We start from the raw sequence: 24,533 nt of genomic DNA on the forward strand, positions 1-24,533 counted from the left end.
CCCTGAGTAGTAACTGTGGTTGTGTCCACAGTAAGCACAGTAAAACACAGTAAGTGTCCTAATTTCTAAGGCTTTCTGTTAGGGGTTCCCAACATTTATTTAAAGATCCATTGTGCCCTGTTCCATGTTGGTTTGAATTTCCTGAAAAGAATCAGCATGTTTTTTAAAGCCCCCTCATCAGTAAAGAAAAAGGCTCAAGCTAAGTCACATCTGTTTAGATACCTAAAATTCATTGTTAGAGCATGGAATGTAGGCAGGGCTCTGGAATAGTTTTCTCTTTTGTTTTTCAATTTCTTCATGAGTTTCCTCATTCGGCAATTTATTTAGTAGCTGTTTTGAGCATCCTGCTTTCAAGATTGTTGCCAGATTCCATAGTCCAGGTGAATGCTGTGTTCCTCTAGGAGATATTGCACAATAATCAATGTATGTGCATGATTCAGATTTCGCAGGCGAGGAGCAATTAAGGAAACAAAAAAATATGGGTCATGAAGAACAAGGCTAAAAAATATCTAAGTAGACCAGATTAGGGTCACATAAAACTGAGTCTGAAACTTGAAACTATAGTTTCAGAAATAGCCATAACGTAGAATATTTTTTCTTTATCATCTTGGAGTGTGCACAAGATGAGTCTTATTCTTCCTCCTTGAAAAAGCCCCCAGATATATACAGACAATATTGAGGAATCACAGTGCCATTTTTTTGTTGTACAGTAGGTGAAACAGCCCTTTTTCCCCTCAATGCTTTTTAAAATGTGGCAGTCTACAGTTTTAGCATCTTGCTCAATCTCCTGTCCACAAATGACAAAGTAATCCTAAGTAAAATGTCAAGTGATTGGTAGAATATACAAGTTCCCCTCATTCCACAGTATGAAGTGGAGGAACACAAGTGGATTGGAAAGGTAAGGGTAGGCTTTAAAAAAAAGAGGTAAGAATTGAACAGGATCTTGAAGTTTTCACTCAAAGAAAAGTTGAGGAAAAGGTTCCAGATTAGCATGATGGACATGAGGTTGAAGCATGGGGGAGGTGAAAGTCATCTGGGAAGGAATTGTGTTCATGGCATTAACCAGATGGTTAATAAATCTCAGTTGACATACATTTGTAGGATAAAGATTATGGTATACACTGACAATATAGCTGTAGGTTTCCTGAGACAAGTTCTGATCACTGTGAACACTCCTCCTTGGATATGTATTCCCCTTGTCCTTACATAATACTTTTACACTTGATGACTGGTAGTTTATTTGTTAAATGATCACATGCTAGTTACAGAGCAGAATTTAATGTATTCCTATAGAATCCCATAATGTTAAAAAGATATTTCTTATTCAGTTTGCCAAATGGGCTAAAACTGCTTTAGAGATAGTTCTTGAGCCATGAGAGGGTTCATGAGACAATGCCTGGGTTTCCTGAGGAATTATTCTAGCTGTTGCAAGGATAAGTAGGGCTCCTCTGGGCCACAGGTGATATCAAAATTGTCCAGGAGAGACACTGATTGGTAAACCCTTATGGAGATGTAGCCTGGGACCTTCCTGACCTTGATGTCCAAAAGCCTTAAATCAGTACTCACTGGTATCAAGGCTTTATTTTGGGGATCAGCTTCCAGAGCAGCCACACAATGAGGGAAAACTGGAGCATTATCAACAGGAACTGCCTTCTCTATCAGTGACCGATTGTTCTCAGTAGAGCAAAAACTGGATTCCAACACTATGGTGTAACTGCATAGATTTTGCTTTCCCAGAGCCTATTTTGTATCTTCCCTAAAGCTCAGCCATGCTTTTCCTCTGACTCTTGCCATGTAATTCAACCCACCCATAGTTAAACCTATCATAGTTAAACCTATCTGTAGGTTTGGATTACGGTTCTCATCTCCATGTAGTCTTTGTTTTAATTCAGGTAAAATCTATCTTTGCAGTAGGCAGGACTTGCAAGGGGCTTGGCATTACAGACGATTCACTTGTATTTTTGCCTTAGCACCTTATGTGGCAATTTATCTGATCTTATAAAAGGAGAGTAGGACTTATAAAAATGGATATTATGTTGATGATTCTTGGGGAAGTCTTCACTTGCTTGATTGCTGATACTTGACAATCTCCCAGCTGAGGTACAGGGAGTTGGGGCCATCTATTACAGAGAACACAAACTAAGCCTCTCACCCTGAGTGACAATGTATCATTCTCACCCACAAAAGTAGAAAGGGCTTCTCCCAAGTTCTTTTTTGAGAAGAGTTGATAGTGGATTATGCACCGAGTACCACAAAGAGATGTGTCTTTAGAGGGGTGGGGTTTGGGAGAAGGAGAGCAGAGATAATCTAGTATTACCAAATTAAAGCTGTTAAATTAGATTCACTTCTTGCTGCCTCTCCAAGGCTATGGCAATATATACTTGGTAAGAATGGGCCCCTACTTAGGGCCCAGCGCAGTGGCGCAAGTGGTTAAGTCCTCACCTTGCATGCCCAGGATCCCATATGGGCGCCGGTTCTAGTCCCGGCAGCCCCGCTTCCCTTCCAGCTCCCTGCCTGTGGCCTGGGAAGGCAGTCGAGGACGGCCCAAAGCTTTGGGAACCTGCACCCACGTGGGAGACCCGGAAGAGGCTCCTGGCTTCGGATCGGCATAGTATCGGCCCGTTGCGCTCACTTGGGGAGTGAATCATCGGACGGAAGAGCTTCCTCTCTGTCTCTCCTCTCTGTATACCCGCCTTTCCAATGAAAAAAATAATAAAAATAAATCTTTAAAAAAAAAAAAAGGGCCCCTACCTTCAAGCACAGCTTATGAAGTCCTTCTGGTTTCATCCTGTGGACAATAGAGAGTAATGCTGTGCTTATTGCTAATGCAAGCTTGGTAGGCAGAAAGCAGCCTCCTCGATCATCTAATGCCAACCAAACAGTGTAACAGCTGTAACAGTCCAGGCCTCAAATACATAAGTGCTTTATAGTGTGTTATTTTATTTCATCTTTACAGCAGTGATGCAAAGTAAGCACTGGTGTTATTCTGTTTTATGGTCAAGGGAACTGAGGGTCACAGACACTAATTATTTTGTCAAGGTACCATAGCTGGTAGGTGTCTGAGTCCAGCCTGTGCTGTGTTCTATATTGCCCGTTTTTGTTTGTTTTGTTTTTGGTAAATAGATTGCTAACTTTATTTGAAAGGCAGTGTGCGAGAGAGGGGAAGAAGGAGATCTACCTCATATGCTGGCGCATTCCCCAAATACCTGTAACTGCAGGGCCGGACCCGACAAAGCCAGAGCCCGGAACTTGATCTGGATTTCCCGTATGTGTGGCAGGGAGCAAAGTACTTGAGTCATCCCGTGCTTTCTCCCATGGTGCACACTGGCAGGAAGATGGATTTAGAAGCAGAACTAGGACTCAAATACAAACACTCTAAAAATGTTCTGTGGAAATCTCATGCAGCAGGCTAGTTGCTCACCTGTATGCTACCTCTGTTTACTGTGTACTGCTTTATCTAGCTTAAAAAACTAATTGTATTCCAAGTTCAGCTATCTTTCAGAAAGTATAAGAAAAGTAAATAAAATTGTAGGCTTGTTACATGACTTCCAAGACTAGATCATAAAAAGCTTTAAGGTGCTGCCTACTTCTTGGGAGATGCTTATTCTTGGAACCCATCCACCATTTCAGGGAGTATTAGGTATTACAGAAGTATTAGGTATTAAAGAAGACTTTAGAGAGGTCCATTAAGTGCAAATCCAGTGCCTCAGCCCAAGTGCAGATTGTACCAACCATGAAAGCACTTGGCTGATCTGCTCCAGTTGAGGTCTCACCAAGAACAAGCTGTTTCCACTGAGCCAACCCAACTGCCAAATGCTGAGCCTGCTGAGAAGCAGTTTTTTTTTTTTTTAATGCATACCTCCAAAAAAAAAAAGCAGTGGATTATAGATAACATTTCAAACTCCAGTGAAACTGATTCTCACATCAACAGAAACACGTTGTACTGTTTTCCATTAGCACAGAGATTTGGCCTGGGAGATGTTGGCGACTTTGGAAGGACTCAGGAAAACCTGTTATTTTCAAGCCATGTGTGGTCATTCTTCCCTTGTCCTGCCAACGTCTTGCAGCAGAGAGATCATACTAGGGGGTTTAGGAGGCACCTACCCCTCTTGTTTGGAATTCCACCTTTTTGAGAGGGACCTTTCCTTTTTATGTTTTTAAAACTGTACATCAAAAATGGTTAATAAAGAAAATAAAAAGGGCACAGATTTTTAAGTGTTTCAAAGAATGCAACAGAATGAGCAGAAAGAGCATTTGTGGATTACTTCCATGATAAAGACAAAGAAATGATAAGCTTTTTTAAAATTATCTTAAATACATAGCATACTACAAGCAAAACTAAAGCAAATCTGTAGAGGTCAGAAAATGAAAGAGAACCTGTGTCTGTTGGGAGTGGTTAACAGGGATGGTTAGCTTTACATATAGACATGAGGGCTTTTAGAGCTTCCTGGAAGGACAGTTGCACAATCAGGAGCTGTATGAGTTTCTATATATAGTTTAAATCAAGAAAAAAAGAAAAAGAAAAAAAAAAGACAGTGCCAAGGAAGCTTGCTCAATATTTATAGCCTTGCATTGAGTATTAGGAGAGAAGATAGAAATTAAAATAGATCCAAATTTATACCCTTGTTTACTGCAGGAGGCCCACGTAAAGAAAATAACAATAAAAACTGGTCTCTGCAAAAGTAAACATGAAGCCACTTTGTCATGGTTATTTCCACAATGCAGCTCAAATTATTCTTGCTGCAAATAAACTCACAGTAAACATGTAGAAGCCACACAAAGAAACTTACTACAATGGGGAAGATAGACAAACAAAGAAATAGGATGTGAAGGAATGAACTGAGATGAGAAAATAAAGACATTGTAAATTAAATATGTCAGGTAGAATATACATATATAACAAATCTGCAACTAATACATGTATATAAACTGATTAAATAAATCAGGAATAACTGAATAGATGAAAATAAGTGATAAAAGAGTAGATCGATTTTTTAAAATAAAAATTATAAATTAAATATTAGTTATTGAGGTTAAATGCTCGTTCCATGAATAAAAAACAGCCCTCTCACAGTGTTCATCGGAGACTGGGATTCAGGACTCTACTCCAAAAGAAAAACCCACAGATGCTCGAGTCAGATAAATGGCATGGTATTTGTATATAACCTGTGAATATCCTTTTCAGATTACTTGTAATACCTAATACTCTGTAAATGCTATATAAAGTATTGTTTTGTTATTTAAGACACAGAAACAAGGACAGTCTATATATATATCCTACATAGATGCAGCTTTTAAAAACTACTGATTCAATCTGTAGATGTAGAAGAACCCATGGATACGGGGGCCGACTGTATAAAATTATTCAAAAAGATGAAGAGAAATTAGATTAAAATAATTAGAACAAGATGAGTTAAATCTAGACGAAATCTAAAGGAGAGTGCCTGTTGCATAACACAAAATGAAGAGAGGAAAACTATGAACCTTTATCAGAGTAAGAAACATTGAGGGAGGAATATGAAGAACAGGTGTCCACCATCAGAGTTCAGAGGAGAGTGAAGCGCAAAGCTATAGTAACTTGGAATATTTCAAATTAGGTGCAAATCCTGTATAACTTGGTTCATAAAACAGCTATTCCCAAGCAGGCTAAGTAAAAATAAAAATTGGAAAAAAAAAAAGATTGAACAAAGTTCTTGACTATCAAAAAAAAAGTGATGAAAACTGAATATAAAATATATTCTAAAAATAACTTTAGACAGGTTCTTGTAAGAAGTAATAGAAACCAAGATACAATCAAATCCTATCTTGAAGGAACTGAATTAGAATAACCCACAGCTGATGATTCCATACTGAATTATATCATCATGCAAGAGTAATCACTAATGGGCCTGGCGCGGTGGCGCAGTGGTTAAGGTCCTCACCTTGCACGCCCGGGATCCCATATGGGCGCCGGTTCTATCCCAGCAGCCCCGCTTCCCATCCAGATGCTCCCTGCCTGTGGCCCAGGAAAGCAGTTGAGAACGGCCTAAAGCTTTGGGAACCTGCACCCACGTGGGAGACCCGGAAGAGGCTCTTGGCTTCGGATTGGCATAGTATCGGCCCGTTGCGCTCACTTGGGGAGTGAATCATCGGACGGAAGATCTTCCTCTCTGTATATCCACCTTTCCAAAAAAAATAAAATAAATCTTTAAAAAAAAAAAAGAGTAATCACTAAATAAAACTAGTTCCAGACAAGTTAAGACCAAAAGTTTTACTGTACAATAGCCCCAACTGAAAGAACTATTAATACAATACTTTAGTAGCAAGAATATTATGACAAAAATGGAGAGTAGGATTCAAGAAATACTGCTGAAAAGGAAATTGGCAAACAGATGGATAACAAATAATTGAGTATTTAAGGAAATGGAAAGCAACTATTAGGGTTCTGCAGAGAAACAAAACAGGACACATTTGAAACTGAGAGGGATTTGTTATAAGGAATCGTGGAGGTTAATTTTCAGATCTGCAGTTGACGAGTTGGGAAGCGAGGGGAGTCAATGGTATAGTCACAGTCCCAGTCTGAAAGTCATCAAGCTTGAAACACAAGAAAACCAGTGTTTGAATTAGAGTGTAAAAGGGAGGGGAGGAAGGTGAGCTCAGGGACCGTTCCAGCTAAAAGAAAGGATTCTTTCTCGTTGAGCCTTCTAGTTCCAATGTAGCCTTCCACTTATTGGATGAGGACTGCTCCTATTAGGAGGGCACTGTGTTGTACTCAGTCTATCATTTTCACATGTTAATGTGATCCAGAAACACTGTCACAGACATTCCCAAAGAAATGTTTGACTGCTATCTGGGTATCCTTGTTCTAGTCAAGTTGTCACATAAAATTAACCACCCTGTGGACTATTTGGAAAACTGTTTACACACGATGATTGAACAAGCTGAATAGATGGTATAGTATGGAGCTGATAGAGGTGGGAGACAAGATATTTTGTTCTAAATTCCTTATTCACAGAAAGATGAGGGAGTAATGGATGAAGATGAAGCATTCAATTTAAACATTCAAGGAACTAAAAGTAGACACAGGCATTTGAACTAACAATAAGAAGCCAATATGAATTTTCATATCACATATTGGAATACCTCAGTACTATACCATGCTCCTACTCTTGATCCTATCTTCTTGTTAATGCAGACACTGGAAGCCAGCAGGGATTTCTTAAGGAAGTGAGCTCCTGTCACCAATGTGAAAGACCTGGATTGAGTTCTTGGCTTTGGCTACTACCCTCAGGCATTGCAGACTTTGGGGAATGAACCAGTGCATGAAAGCTGGCTTGTTCGTGCTCTCTCCTCTTTCCGTGTGTGTGTGTGTGTGTTTGTTTGTGTGTGTGTGTGCTTCCTAAGTAAATAAATAGGGGCTGTCATTGAGGTGTAGCAGTAAAACTACCACCTGCAATGTTGTTGTCCCTTATGGGAGATGTTTTCTGTCCTGTCTGCTCCACTTACAGTTCACCTCTCTCCTTTTAGCCTAGGAAAGGCAAGCTATTTCTCTGTAAATCTGACTTTCAAATAAGACAAATCAATCATAAAATAGATAAATAGATACAGAATGTAATACTTCTGAGAAAAAAAGAATAATGATGATTTAATTAACTGGAATATTTAAAAAGAAGGGGAAAGAAAAAGAAAGAGAATGTTAGCTACACAGAGAGACCAGGTAGTAGAAGTTAAGTCTGAATGGGTTCGGTCGTGGGGTTAGGGCAAAAGCAGCTCCCTGCAGTGTGGCGGCTGAGGGGGTGCCCCAGCCAGGCCAGACCTGATGCTAGGGCTCAGGCCAATGTCACTGCTGCCAGGCCGTGACCGAGTCCTAGGCTTTCTCTAGACCCAAGAGATCTCTTCCCTCAGTGTAAGTACACTATGAGGCAAACTTGGGAACTGGGTTAAGGCTATGCCTGACTCTGTCCTGCCGCTATGTCTCACAGCAGTAAGAGTTTGGGCAGTGTTCAGCCATGAACATGAACAACCCCATGAGGTTGGGGCAAAAGCAGCTCCCTGCAGTGTGGTGGCTATGGGGGGTGCCCCAACCAGGCCAGACTCAATGCTGGAGACTCAGGCCAAAGTCAATGCCAATAGACAGTGATCAAGTCCTAGGCTTTGGGCAGCCACTGCACGAGGCTCTGCCTGCTGGCTGCCTGGTGGCAAGCTCTGGGGTTTTTAGGATATATAATTGCTATCTAGGGACATCCATGGATAAGGCCAGTATGAGTGTAGGTGAGGAATGAATTTGGGGTGATTCCCAGCAACGGGGTCACGAACTATCTGGCAAGCATGGGGACAAAGACCTGGTGGCTTGGAGGGGAGAGTCCATAAGATCAATTTGGGCCAGAGTAATTCACCAGCCCAAATGGGAATCCTGAGATGAGCTGTTAGTGTAGGGCATCACTGACTACCACACACCAGTCCTCAGGAAAGCTATGGATGGGGGTCTATGTGGCAGGGCTAGGTACCAGTAACTGACTGAGTGGTGGAACAGTGGACGGGTCACACTTGGCAGAGTCAAGACACTAATCAGCACACCAGAGAACCAGGTCTGAGGGTAGATTCTGTGGGGAAGTATGGGCCGAACCCTGTGGAAACACAAGTCTCGCTTGTTAGCTTGCGAGCTGGAGTGGTGATGGACTGAGCTAGCTGTGACCATGGGACCTGCCATCACTTACGGGTAAAGAAACTGACAACAGTCTGGGCAGGTCAAGGCAGCAGGACCTGAATATGCATCCTAAAATGGGATGTGGGGTGGGCTGAGCTGCAACTGGAAGGGGGCAGACCGGACAGGGCTGAGCAAACTTCAACTCACAAGGAAGAACAGAAATCAGGATGGAGCACAGGTCACACCAAAGAGCATAAGTTCTTACACCAACTGGTCTGCATTAGCCAGGAATACTAGGCCACAGAGTCAAAGGCACAGGCTAAGACAGCCGAGGGGCTAAGCCAACTGGGTCAGAGTAACCACTGGCATGCATATAATCTAGGGCTGGGAATAGGCTCGGTTGGGGAGCTGGAGTGGGGTCTGCATTCTGGTCTGGATATGGCTGTAATCTCCCTACGCATAAGTGTGAACTGGGGCTGGGTACACCTAGCTGGGCTAGACACCAGCATCATCTCGTGTTCTAGAGAACCTGGGTAGATGTAGGACTGACAAGGCTAGGTCTCTGCCGCTACTGAGCCATGTGTGAGCCTTGGCTGAGCTGAAACAACCAACAGTAAGAACCAGAATAGATTGAAGGCCAGCAAGAAAGGCCACTGTTCCTACTAGGACAAGAGGTGGACTAAGTAGGGCTGGCCCATGGACCTACCAGTATGCACAAGATTTGGCATAGGGAGAAGTTCCTATGGAGGAGCTTGGGAAACTCCTCTGTCGGGACACAGTCCCTATAGGTGAGCACAAGAACCACAATAGGAAGCAACCCAGACCAGGCCAGAGAAAGATACCCACTGGTATACATTTGGCATAGGTCTTGGGCAGTCCAGGCTGAACCAGTTCATATCACCCACTGGCTTAAACTCAATCAAACATCATAGATTAGTAGACTGGATTAAAAAACAAAACCCATCTATTTGTTGTCTAGAAGAGATACATTTCACTAACAAAAATCATATATCGCATAGGTCTTGATGTTTTCTGTTAGTTTCATCTCTTCAAAACACTTTCTTTTGATTAAATTCTTTAGTGACTCATAGATCATACAGTAGCATCATTTTCTGTGAGAAGGTTCTTGATTTTCATCTCTTCAGCTACACGTTAGTCATTCAGTAGCAGTGTTATTTAACTTTATGGTGTTGTTAATTTCTTTTTTCTCCCAGATGTTGATTTTGTTTTGTGGCTTTTCATTTAAGGGGATGTATAGTAGCTGTGTAATGGAGACTGTCATATCTGTGACATGTTATTTAACTTCATGGCATTGTAAATTTCTGTTTTTCTTTCTAGTGTTGATTTTGTATTATGACTTTTCATTTGAGGGGATGTACAGTAGCTGTGTAATGGAAGCTAACATATCCAGATGTAAGGATACAATGTAGTATGCATCTCTACTTCCAGACAAAGATGGACTTACAATGAAACTGTGTACTATATCTTGACAATAGAATGCTGGACTCTCTGCCATTGTCCATGGCCACAATGTTGGACATATGACTGAGTATGAAGAACTATACTTCATATACTTCATATATACTTTAGTAATGATATAGAGAAACTAGGTGGGAGCGGGAATTGGGGTTGGGATAAGGGAATACCAGGAGCTTATGGAACTGTATCATAAAATGGTAATAATAATAATAAAATGTAAAATGTGAGAAAAATTATAAGGAAAGATTGACACATGTACAGTAGGACAAATAGATGATTTTTTTTTATATTGAGAAACTTAATAAAGATATAGAAGACTTATGTTCTACAATTAAAGGTCTTGCCCTACAGAGACAGTGTGGTGGTGCTGCAGGCCGATCTGCCCTATGGCAGCAGCAGCCTATTTGGGCACCAATTCATAACCTGGCTGCTCCACTTCTGACCCAGCTCTCTGCTTATGGCCTGGGAAGGCAGTGGAGGATGACCCGTGTCTTTGGTACCCTGGAGCCTGGCTCGTGGCTTTGGATTCAGCTCAGCTCTGGCTGTTGTTGTCATTCAGGGAGTGAACCAGCTGATTGAAGACATTCTTTATCTCCCTCTCTCTGTAAAATCTACATTTCAAATAAAAATAAACAAATCTTAAGAAAAAAAAAATGTTGACCCACTAGAGATGCCTAAGCCTTGTTCTTCAAAAATAGAACTTCCAATTTTTTAGATGGCAAGAAACATTTTAGGTAAGAAACATTTTTAAAATGTATTACATTTCACATATGCCTGTTTTGTGGCTTTGCGAGTCAAGCTGCTGCCTGCAAAATTCCAGCATCCCATATGTACACTGGTTCATGTCCCAGCTGCTCTACTTCCAATCCGACTCTCTGCTGATCTCCTGGGTAAAGCAACAGGATGTAGTTCAAATGCTTTGGCCCCTGTGACTCATAGGAGAGATCCAGAAGAACCTCTTTCCTTTGACCTGACCTAGCCCAGGCCATTCTGGCCATCTGGGAAGTGAATCAGCAGATGGAAGATCTGTCTACCTATTTAAATGCATCATGGCATTGTAGATACGAACAAAAGTAGAAAATCTAGTGTCATTAATATATGCTGTCAAGGTATATCTAGCTGTTTTCTTGGGTGTCCTTTTCTTTTCACAAGATAATAGTTTGCTGCTTTGTGTTCCCAATATTTGTTATTCATGGTACTTTCATTATAATTGAATCCAGCTAGATTCTATGAAGCAAATGCCTGGGTGTGATTTGGTTCTTACCATTACTTAAATTCTAACAAAATGCTATTGTAGCTTTTTGTCTCTGAAGACTTACAGAAGAACCTTTTCAAATAATCATTACCAGTAATTTCGGTATGACCTACAGATGAAGACATTAAACTTGAACAGCCACATAGGCTGCAGAGTCAGTGGCAGAAATGGGACTGGAGAAAACAACTCATGCACTTTAGAATTTCACGTGGTCTCTCCTCAAGCTGTGAATCACCAGTTTGCAAATGGCTCTTGAATATCTGTGAGCATGCAGCTACATGACCTAGAACAGGCAATACTTGTACTTCTGTTTTTAGGTAACATTTGTCACATCTATGTTCTTATGATATTGAATTTAAGAATATGTAATGTAGAAATTTGAGACCACAAACCATCTCAGAACTTGAATAATATATATCTGTGATCTGCATTCATTTTATTAACTAATTATCCAGTAGGTAATAGAACAGACTCTATGCCATTTTGCTAAATATTTTAAAGTGTTTCCTCTGGAGGACCTGCAAGAATCAATTCCTAGGCAACCCCTCACTACCCTTCAGTCTAGAAACTTGCCTTCCTGCCATGCATCAAGGGCAGTTCTGGCCAGCTGGGCTGCCAGGGCCTAGAATGAGCAGCTAGGATCTCCTGTCTTGCTACTGTAGGGATGTCATCAAATAAAGTATCCTGCATTAGATGCCCCCTCTTTTCATTTCCCTTCTTCTATAGCAGTTTCTTGTGAATTCCACTGGATTTGCAAATGGGTGGTGCATATTTTGATTGAAAAATTCTTGTGTGTTTGCACACACACACACACACACATGCATTTTCTTACTGAAGATTCTTGCTGAAGAATTGGCATTCAGCATTACCTATTTGCCTCTTCTGGAAAATGGATATAGTAGTTCATGTCAATTGATGAGAAATATTTGAAAAAGGTCTAAAATATGGAAATGCTTTTTGTCTTAAAAGTTGTTTTTGGGGCCCGGCGTGATGGCGCAGTTGTTAGGGTCCTCGCCTTGCACGCCCGGGATCCCATATGGGCGCTGGTTCTAATCCCGGCAGCCCTGCTTCCCATACTTTGCAAATGATCTAATTTAAAGCTTAGATTTTAAAAAGTGGAACAATGGTTAGTCTTAATGTTTCCATTTTCATGGTTTGTGTGTAGGTAAGTAGATGTGACTTTTCATGCTTTATTAAAAGTGTGTTGAGTCTCTCCTAATAGTTCATCTTTTTTCTTCTACAGCTTCAAAGTCTATTATAAACAGTATGCTACGGGACCCTTCTCAGATTCCAGATGGAGTTCTAGCAAATCAGGTCTATCAGGTATTAATCACAGCTGTCTATTTTCAGCGACAGTGCCGTTATCTGCCTGGCAGAGTAAAGGATTTTAAACCTCATTTAATTACTGTCATCATAAACTATCACTGAGGTCAGGGTGTACCATAAATGGCGATGCAATATTTGTGAGAAGAGCATTTCACTTTTTAATAGCTTGCTTTTATAGTGAATAAAAAGCGTGCACTTTTTGTTTTCTGTGATTAAATCTGAACAGCCCTTTAATAGCTTTCTTTTGGGGGGACAGGGAGAGAAAAGTAATTACTGCATTTAGGATATTGTTTTACTGTAATAGGGTTTTTTTGGTTGGTTGGTCTTTTTTGTTTGTTTGTTTGTTTGTTGTTTTCTGGCAATCACCCCAGCCTAGACCCTTTCTCTTATTTCTCTGCAGTGCATTGTGAACGACTGCTGTTATGGACCACTGGTGGACTGCATCAAACAGTATCCTTTGCCATAAAATTTTAGGTGCACAATTGACGAGCTTAGACTCAGTGGAAGAGATGTGTCTAGCTTAACCTGACATAAAGTTCTGCTTCACAAAACACATTTCATACTCTTCTATTTTACATTCAATCAGCTGAAGGGTCACTGCAGACATTCTTTTCAATAGCTTAAGAATCAGATTGGCCACAGGAAGATGTCAGCTCAGCAGCTGCACTTTCACAAGCTTCCTGCAAACTGCTTGGTTTTTAATGAGTTTAAAGATACAGAGTCGTCATGAGGCAGATAATACACTGCCTTCCAATGGTATTTAACTGTTCCAGTGAGCATTTTAAAAATATAGTGAAGTTCCCTTTAGAATGTGCCAAACTCAGTTGAGTTCAGGGGGATAAAATTTAAGTCCTAACCTAAAGGACCATGTGATTAAAATGCTGCTGCCAGAGACCATCACATTGTAAAGGACAGTAGATTCTTATTACTTAAATGCTGATTATAATCTGAACTATAATCCTAATAAATATGTTTATAGATACTAAGTTTATTTTTTCCTCTGGAATGAATTTAAACTTATAAGAACAGATGTTCAGTCCTTCTCCATTGAAAACATTGAGATTAGTAAGCAGTTAATAGTGGTTACTTGTTAAAACAAGGTTGAGGGTAGTAACTATTTTAAGATGCAGGATATTATTCATCAGTAAATTTAATAGTGTTCTTGCAACAGTAAGAATTTTGATAATCATCTACTAAAATATTATCTAAATGGAAAATAAATTGTAGTTCATGGTGACAAGAGTACCCAATAGAGCTTGTGTGCCTCAGACCTCTCACTAAAGTAGACACACTGTTCCTTGCATGAGTTGTACTGGATTGGATGTCATGGGACCAAGTATGACTCGCTGATTGCCAGTCAGGAAAATTTCTGTTGAGGACTCTTGCAAGTTCAATGGATGTATGCACATGCACCTGCATGTATGTGCCTGTGTGTGCATGCTGATGTTCCATTGTATCCCTTGCTTCACAAAGGCTTAGGGTCAGTTAGGTGGTCTGTAAGAAAATTCCTGTCTTCCACAGATAAAGCCAATCTTTGAAGAATAATCACGTGCTGGAGCCTTCTTCCAAAATTATCCAATACCTCAGCTTTTTACATTAATAACAAATGCAGTAATGTCATAAGCCTGCCTTGTTTGTTAAACCCAAATGAAACAGTGCTTCCATTTTCAACATAAAATTAATGATGGTCTTAAAAGTTGTAGGAGTGCCAATCTCATGTTGGTACACTGATAAAGTTTAGCACATTCAAATAACAACTAACACCATGGTAGAGTATCTGGGGCTGAATTACATGTTAATTTTAAAGCACATAAAATAGTTAAAAATCAATTTAAAGTTAAGGTTTTAAAAGCATAATGTCTTTTGAAGGATTGCATATTGATTTTAAATATAACTATCTAATTATATATGCATGGACTAAAGTATGAAGTCAACTGCTTTGTAAATGCCAGGAGGCTATTTTTCAGTAATAGTTGAGATGCTTACGGGAAACTAGATTGCTGTATTGCTGGCGAAGAAAATGGCTTGTGAGGTTATTTACAAGTTTTGCCCCATGGTCACTGCCATACATCAATAAAAGGTATTATTATGGACAAAGTCTAAGTGTTTCTGCTTATAGAGCATTATAAATTCTGTTTGGAGTATTTTCCATACATTTTTGCCATCATTCACTTGCCTTTTTTGGTTGTATTACTGCCAGTAGAGTTTAATGTAGTACATGATTTCAATTGATAAAAAGAATGATGTATGTCTGTAGATTGCATTCAATGACTGGATTATAATTTTTTGTAGTTGCATTATGCCTATTACTGCTGAAATAACTGCTTTTACAAGGTTTGTTGCCTGTATTTTGCATTATATATGAAGCAAATCATATCAAGGAAGATGTCTTTCCAAAATTTCCCTTGCAAAATGAAACAGGCTTGAAAGATTATAGGGATACTGGCTTGATCTTTGCATTGAAGTAGTTTCAGTTTCATATACTGTAAATATGCTTGTGTAGATGTTTCACAGTCTGAGCAAGAGGAATTGCTCGATTTCACAGTGAATAAACACGGTTGGTTTTCCCTGGGAGTGAAAATGCTGCTTTTGTGGTGATCTCACATTGCTTATTTTCAAGGAGTTGCATTATTTTGTAAGAAACACAGTACACTGATAATGAAAAGAATAAGCACAAAATCCTTTTTTGCACCATTACAAAAATTTTACCTGTAGACATTTGTTTAAGTAGAATAAAGTAAGTTCTACTTGGTTATTTATGAGTAAGAATCCACTGGAAGTACAGTAGCAAAAAGGATGCCCATTGTTATTGTACTTTCTTTCTCTTGGTGTCGGCTGTTTCTTCTTATGTAGCCAAGTCTACTCACGCATTTCTCTCCACAGCCCAAACTCAAATAGGAAAAATGTGAAAAACCAGCCAACTCAGCTTTGTAAAGCATTGATGCCAGGACACAATTATTAGACAGAAGTCTGAACAGGAGTTGAGAATGATAATGATGCAGGAAACTTCAGATGCTGTGGGTTTCATTTCTGTACCATCAGTAACCTCAGTTTCATGATTCAACATTGTAGATGTAAATAATTTACAACAATAAAAGTGAGAGCACATTTGTGTGGAATAGCAGTAAATAATTTAGTTCTAAAATGTGTGATGTCCCTAGTAATGAGAGACCATTGAGCAGCATTCATCAAAAATGTTCAGTGGACTCTACAAATGTGTGCAAATTCAGTGATTTAAAAATCAGTGTCCTTTATTTTGTTCCCAATTAGAAATTCAGCAAGCATGGGCATGTGCATTGTTGGAGATGAAGGGATAGGCAGCAAAAATGACACGGGGCTTGCGTTGATTGTGAACATAAATGACCACTCCTCTTAAAATACAAAATAATAAATAAGAAGATAATAAGATTTAAACAATATTCTTCTGTTTAAATGTGCATGTAATGAAAGATAGGATAATTTTCTAGGGATTGGGATTTTTTGTTTTGTTTTGTTTTGTTTTTCTTTTTTACAAATTATATCAGTTTTGCTTGGTGTAGGTTGAACTCCTGCAAGAGAAAGAACGTCAGCCTCAAGTAAGCCACGTATTGAAGTAAACAGGTTGCGGTTTCGGTGGAATGGAAAGTGAAAGCAGTGATTCATGTAACTGTTATCAAATGCACCAACTGAAGTATCAGAATAGGAGGGCCCTCCTTTTCAGATTTTATGAATTCTCATCTTTTTAGAAAATAGACCAGATTTGCAAATCCCACTTCGACAAGTTTTTCAGCCTGCCTGAACCTCACTTTCCCTTGGCTGTTAGAGGACTGATGATAGTGTCTGCTCATGAGGCTTTGGTGGAGATGGAGTAAGATTGAATCTCAGAGTGCTCAGTACAGTGACATTATAGTTAGCATTTCAACAATATAAACTATTACTTCTTATTATTAAAGAGTAATAATACTTTTTGAGAAGCTGCATGGCAGTCATAAACTTGGAATTTGCCGAGATCTCATTCTCCGCTTTGCCACACAATTCAGGCCTCATACAAGTTTCTACCTGTCGGTTTCTTTGTCTATAAAATACAGTTCATAGCAATTGTAATATTCATAATCATTTAATACACTGCCTGCCACATACTGAGCACTGAAAAGATCTGTGTGTTCATGTGTTTTTGCACTTATATAGTATGTGTACATATGCACAATTATGAAGAAAAAGCCTGTTTCCAACCACTGTGCCCACACCCTAATCCACATTTCTCTACAGTATAGCTTTACTTCCTATTGCATGTATTCTCAAAAAGTCAGTTGTTTGGCTACCCAACTCATAGAAGACCGTCAACAGTAGAGTCAAAGTGAAAACAGTAGCTGCTGGATTCTGGCTCCATGCAAAGAATGAATTCATAGAAGAATTACAAAAATTTCTAAGGCTGGTAACTCTTTTGAACCAAAGATTGGCTGATATTCTTTTCTTCTCCCTAGAAAGTGCTTACTTAACATGATAACTGAGTAATATAAACAACCTCTCTGTTCTCTTTTTGAAATAAGTTAAAAGACATCAAATCTTTACCAGAATATATATTTGTAAGAAAACCCCATTGCATCATGTAAATGAAGGGAGAGATATTTGCATATATCTTTCCTCAGCGATGTGGATTACAGGTGGAAATGATTGTTACAATTACCGTGATTCTCCATGTCATCTCAGAGTATGGACCGAGTTACGAGCTTTTACTCATTTTGTCTGCAATCCCCTCCTTAACTAAAACTCCTCAGTGCCATTGGTCACGAGCATGAAGTCCTACTGAGAGATTTGCTTCTAGAGAAAAATCTGTCTTTCCTAGGTAAGTACTGCTCACCCCTCTAGCTTATAATAGCTCCATGAGTACTTACATATATATTTTTAAAATCTTCTACTTGCTGTTATTATGTAGTACAGGAAGAGTGAACCATGATTGATGGTGTGCATGTTATCTTTTATTGATTTAGAACTGAGCAGGAACTCAGCTACCTAATCCCCCATATGTACAGCCCATGCACAGGCTTGCAATTAATATTTTATAGAATAAGTGGCTAAAAAAATGCTTTAATATCTGTTTCAGTATTACTTTTGGTGTCATGAGATATTAACCATAATCTAGACCTTATGAGAAAAGGAAACAAAAAAATGTTGCCTATAAAATGCTTTATACATTAAAAAGAACAGCTAAAAAATTCATGCTAGGTATGTTTATGTCATGTATAGAAGAGGGTCATCCTTTTATATGAAGTAAAAATATTAAATTTTTATTATTTTTTGTCAAACATTAATTATCATTATGGATTTAGTACTATTTTTTGAAATTCCACTCATATGTGTGTTTGCTTGCCAGTGTAGAATCCTGTTACACGTTGCTACCTCTTTGAAGGCATCTTTTAAGCATTAGAAAGTAAGCCTCAAAGGACATTCATGCAATAACTTATCACACAACCCATAACACACTCCACAAGGAGTGAATTCCTTTTATCTGTTTTACATGTGACAGTTTGTGAAGGTTCCATACAGATTGGTTTATTAACAAATCTATGTTATAGAGAACTGAAGAGTCTGCATAGTATCTTTTTTTAGGACCAAAAAAATCAAAGAACACTGAATTATATGATTTTTGTCACAGAAGGGATAAATAACTGCCCACAGAAGGTCAAATTCAGAGAAATAATTATCTATTTCGAATTTAAAAAGGATGTTTGGTATGGACCTGCAGGGAATAGACTCTAATTCTTAGAGGTCAGTGTTTTATTAACAAAATAGAGAATGGCATTGGATAGTTTATAAGACAATAACTTGAACTGGAGGAGATAATCATTCTTTAGTTAGAGCTGAAGAAAGTAGATAAATTGGGAAAGTAGTCTCAAATTTCTAAATCAAAATTCAATATGTGGTAGCAACAAGTTTTTTTCATATAAGAAATAGAACTGACTGACCTATGGAGATAGGATAAATTGAGAAGAAATTGCCTTTTTAACATATGAGAAGTAGAACACTATTCAGCCATTAAGAAATTGGAAACCCTATTGTTTTCAATGACAATCTGTAAGTGAAGTAAATCAGATCCCAGAAAGTCCAACACCACGTGGTCTTACTCATGTGAAATCTTAACAAGGTGATATCATGGGAGTTAATGCTAGGCTAGTAGTTGACAGAATCTGAGGAGCGTTGGAGAGGGAGGAGACGGACAGGTAGCTCTGGGTGCAATGTTAACAGCTAATTGGGAAGAATGGGTTATAGTATTGTATGACATAGCAGAGTGACTACTGTTGGCAGTAATGCATTGTACACTCCAAGATAGTTACAAAAGATTTCAATTATGCTTGTCATAAACAGAAATTTAAGGTGATGATTTGTCCCAAATTAATCATTGCCTGAACTGATCATTGCCCAGTGTGCACATGTATCAAAACATTGCATTATTTTGTGTAAATATTAACAGATATCGTATGTTGAAAATATATTTTATATATGTATAATAAAAATAGAGTATGTATACCCCAGAGCCTGTTGTAAGGGGTTACCCAAAATGAATGATGAGATGGATTTCAGACCTATGGAGTTCTGCCAGCAGCAGGGAATATCTGATCATATTATTCACTTAAATAATGCCCTTTATGGCACGGCCAGATATCGTGTTTTGGTTTTTTATTTGTTTGTTTGTTTTGATTTGTTTTGGTTTGGTTTGGTTTTAAGTCACTGATGGGCGTTACTCTCTTGGCTTCAATTGCTCATTGACCTTCAATCCCATTTCTTTGCCTGACACCTTGTTACCTTTCAAAGAACCAGCAGACTCCAAATGGAAGAATCAGCAAAGAACTTAGTTGTGGCTCAATCTTAGTTCTGCATCCTCTGTTTTCTGAACCTGAGTGTCTTTAGACTGGACTCACTATGGCTGACAAAAGGTAGTGTAGAAATGTGGTTTAGGAGTCATTTCCATTCCCTTTCAAGTACACAAGGGGACATAAAATTGAAATTGATGGCCCCATCAATTTTTCTATGCTGTTGGACATAGAGGTAATTATTTTATGGAAGCATACCCGAGGATAATATCTAACTGATCTTTTAAAATAAATGAGTTCTAGGGAAGTTTTACTGATTCTGTACAACTTCAGTCCTGTTTTCAGGCATTTCCTCATCAGTATACAAAGAACTTGTTAATTTATTCTGTGCATTTTAAGTGTTTCAATGTAGTACTGACATATGCTTGTTTACAGTTAAACCATGAACAATCTAAGGCTTATGTGAAATATTGTTATGAGGTTGTTGTTTTTTAAATTGTAAATATTCCTTCACAGTGATTAATTTCTTTGAAGTACTGTGCCAGGCAAATTCATATAGATCATCTTTTTAAATACAACTGCGGAAAATGTTGATATGTGAATAGACCTCTAATATGATCTGATTCTTTCTTGTTTCTATGAATACACCTTGAATTTTGTTGCTGAAACAGTGCAGTCAGATTCCTCTATAAGCAGGAGTAAATCTTTCTCACTTTGTTGGTCTAGATTACTTTCAACAAACAAGTACTCTTACTGTTCTTGTTTATGCTTGTATAGTAACTCTTTTTGGAGAATTACGACTCTCCCCAAGATATTTTCCATTCCAATCTAAATTTTGTATCAATTGTATTCTATATGCTATTTTATAAAATACATAGTTTACCTGAGCTCTCGGCAATAGAAAGGGAAAATAAATCACCTTTTCTCTCACTTTAATATTTTCTTAAATTTCCTTGATTAATAGCCATAAACTATGTAGTTCCTTGACATAAGGCTTAAGCCAGCACAGTGGGAAAGAAAGCATAAATAATAGTCCTTGATAAAGACTTAGTGGACTCATGTGGATTTATCTCATCTTATAAATGTTTCCATTTCATACTTCTACAAATGAGTTTGTTGCCACAGTTGAATAAATTTCCTCATTCTCCAACCAAAATTTTTTAGTTTATATATTTGTGTCTTTGTTCCTCAACTAAATTCCTGAGTTCCATGTGATTTCAGAAAAACACACAAATCAGAGGGAGTCCCTGTCTTCATAAAGCTACAACTTAGTGGGGGCACACGTCCTAAACAGATGCCTGTTTTCTAATATATCAAGAGCTGAGAGTTATTACAGTTCTTTTATTGACTCATTCTTCATTCTTTTCATGTAATATTTGTTGAGTACATTCTCTATCTGTGAAGAACACCACTAGTTAGTATGAAGGGGACGAGTTATGGGTACTTGCTCCCTGCCCCAGTGTTCACAGCTGTGCACACAGGCCATATTTGTCCCAGTGAGAATGGGGTTCTCTACTGCAGCTCACTTAGTAGGTGCTCATTTCATGTATTGACAATAGATTAAATCAAGGCTGTTGTCAAGCAGTCGTTATTGAACTTATGTAAAATATGTACAAGTTATACTAAAAGTCAGTATAAAAGTCTTCACCTTGCAAGTGAAGAAAACGCTGCTGCGTCATGAACTGTTTTACCTGAAATGACGCTAGACTTTTACCTGTTCATCTGCACACTCTACCACACAAAAGCACCATCCTGTACCATGTACTTCTAGAATAACTAGTTGAGTTCATTAATGTGTCTCTTGTACTGTTGAACCATCTAATCTTTTCAGTACTTGTTATGGGCAGACACCATTAGGGTTGAAGAACTTTCTTTCCCTTAAGTTGAATCATACATCGAACCCTCCAGAGAAATTTAAGTTTCAGTATATTTTGGTAGATTTAATTTAGAATTAACATCTGTTGATCAGTATTTAAAGTCTCAGATGTCTTCCAGGCTTAGATGTACCCAACACATAACATTTCTTCTTTTTCCTTTTTTCCTTCTTTCCTTCTTCCCTCTTTCCTTCCTACCTTCCTTCCTTCTTTCCCTCCTTTCTAGTTTAGCATATATAAAACCTGTGCATGTTTAGTGTACTATATAATAATTCATTGGATGTACACATTTTGTAATACCTAACAGGGAGAATATTTTGTAATACCTTCATGCATTTAACTTTTCTTTATAGTGAAGGCATTCAAAATCTTTTCTCAAAGTTTTTCTTTTTTTTTTTTTTTGCTGGTTTATTTGTTAATTTAAAAAGTAGTCAAAGCCAGCATTGTTCTTTGCTAATGTTTACGTGGTTGTTCAGGAGTGAGGGTAAAGTGGGTGAGAGCATTGTTTCCAAATGTTCCTTTTCTTCCTCCTGTATCTGGGGTAGAGGCAGAAATAAGGGGGAAAAGCCACACACAGCCTTACAACCACCTCAGCACCCAGGGATAGGGAATGGCCACCCAATATCATCCCAGGGTCCCTGATGTGGCGCTTGCTCTGAGGATTCTACATAAATGGTTTCAATAGTTCTGAAATGCTGTGGATCTTGCCACTGCAAAGATGAGGAAATCCTTCCAAGTTCTGTTGACTGATATAATCCACCTTAGAGTCTCCATTTGTGCAGATACTTGCTGTCAACACTTGGCTGGGATAGTTGACCCATTTTTTTCCTGCCCTCCATATTCTGCTGTGATACCAGATGTCCTCTGCAGGCTCCAGTGGACTGCCATTATCTTCAGTGTGCATCCAGGTATACCATCCACTGCTCTATCTTATCCATTAAGGAGGTCCAGGTCTGACACATGCACTCTAGGGTCAGTCCACCAATCCTGCCATTCTCCCCATAGTTTGGGTGTAGTCCAGCAGTTCAGTTAGGAAGATCCCCAAAGAGACCTTGTTTGAGATGACCCCAAAGCTGAGCCTTGTGTGTGCTTGCCAGTACAGGGTCTGGCTCAGTTGTCACCCACATCAACTTATATACACACTGGTAGTTGCAACTGCTGGATCATTTCTGTCTCCAGCCACATCTCATATACAAACCAAAGGATGCTATGGCCCAGCCCAACCCAGCCTGCCTCACACTCAGCCCTCAGATACACCAGCAGGAACTGTAGTCTAGTTGGAGCAAACCCCATTGACCCCCACCAGGCCCTCCCCTAACACTGGTTCCTGTGCTTGCTGGTATGTACAGCAGACTGGTCCAGTTTGTCCCACAACCCATTCAGCTCTCCTACACATCAATTGGCTTTGAAGCCTAGTTCAACCCATCTGACCCCACTATCCAGCCCACACTCAAGCCATCAAGTACTGTTGCCTATCTAGCCAGGCCCTCTCCCAAACCTGGTTCTCATGCTCACCAGTGGGAGTTGCAGCCTATCAGAGAGGTACCCACAGTTCCCTACTGCACCCACTCCCATTTCCAGATCTTATACTCTCCAGGTAGTTCTGCAGTCTAGCTTAACAGGATTTGCTCCCAGTCCCAGCACTTGCCAGCTAATGCTGTGACAAAGCCCAGTCTGGCACAGTCCATCTCACCTAGCATTTGCCAGCATGTACTGTAGCCTGACCTAGCCTGGTCTGCCCCCAGTTCCAGCTCATGCTGGTGACTGTTGCAGCAGGGCCAGTATTGTCATATACTGAATTAGGCAGCTGCTTGAGACACCTTATCCCATTTTGGGAGTACCATTTATAGCCCACAATTCTGTTTCCAGTCCGGTTTCCTGCTAATGTACCAAATAAGGCAGAAGAAAATGACCCAAGGACTTAGGTCCCTGCCATTCATGTGTGAAGCCAGGATGGAGTTCCTGGCTCCTGGCTTAATCCTGTCTAAAATCTTACTCTTGCAGTTATCTGAGAAATGAATCAGCAGATTAAAGATCTCTTGCCCTTTCTCTCCCTGCCTTCTGTCTCCTTCCTCCAACACCCTCTTTTCAAATAAATAAATCTTTTTTTTAAAGAGAGCAAAATACATGGTGACTAACATTATCTATAGTAACTGTGATGAAACCCCAGAACTTACTCCACTCTAGATACAGCCTCGGATCTCCTCAATAAACCTTTCCCAACCCTTTTTCTCCACTTCCCTCCTAGACATTTTCTTAAGCTTCAAATCGATCTCTAAGAATTGTGATTGTTCTTATCACCTGTTAAGCATTCACTCCATCGCCATTGTCAACAAAATAGACAATGTGTTGTATCTGCTCTTGGAGATGCTTTAATTTGTATCTCTAAAGAGCCTTAGGAGAATAAGTTTTCTTTTTCATTTTGTTTTGGTGTGCTCTGGTTTTTATGGGATTTTTTTCAGTGCTTTGGACAGAAAAGCAAGAGAGGAAAGGGAAATAGTGATGGTGAAAAAAGACAGCCTGTTAGGAAGAATACAAATGAGCTCATCCCAAAGACCAAGATAACCACCCACCCTCCATGAGCTGGCTTATCTCCAAGTAAGAGGGACTTTCATTAGTGATTTCCACAGTCATGTATGGTGCAAAATTCTTGTTAAGTTTGGCTTAATAAGGATGGTTCCAGAGATATTTTATTCTCTCCAGTGAATATTACACTGTTAGTAGATACTAACAAGTGTTTTGAGTGACACCTGAGAGGCATTTACTTTATCCCTGCCTCACCTACCCTCTAACCCTCTATATTAGGACCTACCAGCCTATTGTACATGGATGCTTTTCAAACATTCATGTTTCTCTGTGGGGGCTCCAGGAGTGTATAATCTGTAAAGCCAAGTAGGCTTATTAAAGAATGTCTCTTGCTGTAAGAAATTAGGATCTTTGTTTCCAAGAGTTTATCTGCTCCTGCTGCTTTATTCCCCACCAAAAGCAACAGTGCTCTGCTGGGGAAGTGATTATGATGTGACAAACAGGGGATTATGATTTCAGGTGAAGAATAGGCAGCAGGAGCAGATTAGGTTTAGCATACTAAGATTGTGTTTGCATACAGATGTTAGCAGTAGAGAACTAGGGACTAGAAATAAAACATATGGTTAGATGGGCTAAAGAGAACTGAGATGATTAGA

At 39.2% G+C, this 24,533-nt stretch overlaps 1 protein-coding gene across 5 annotated transcripts in view; it reads left to right on the top strand.

The window, feature by feature from the left end:
* Nucleotides 1-24,533, top strand: part of CDIN1 (CDAN1 interacting nuclease 1) — a 202,637-nt gene that overhangs the window by 83,900 nt on the left and 94,204 nt on the right. For all 5 annotated transcript variants that reach the window (XM_040970017.1, XM_040970019.1, XM_040970018.1 and 2 more), the window contains 3 exons: nt 12,604-12,683; nt 13,087-13,136; nt 17,444-17,511. In XM_040970017.1, coding sequence (XP_040825951.1) covers nt 12,604-12,683; nt 13,087-13,136; nt 17,444-17,511 — 198 coding nt within the window. The remainder of the gene's footprint in view (nt 1-12,603; nt 12,684-13,086; nt 13,137-17,443; nt 17,512-24,533) is intronic.

This window comes from Ochotona curzoniae, unplaced genomic scaffold, assembly GCF_017591425.1.
Source record: "Ochotona curzoniae isolate NIBS_2020 unplaced genomic scaffold, NIBS_Ocur_1.0 scaffold_4701, whole genome shotgun sequence".
Lineage (NCBI taxonomy): Eukaryota > Metazoa > Chordata > Mammalia > Lagomorpha > Ochotonidae > Ochotona > Ochotona curzoniae.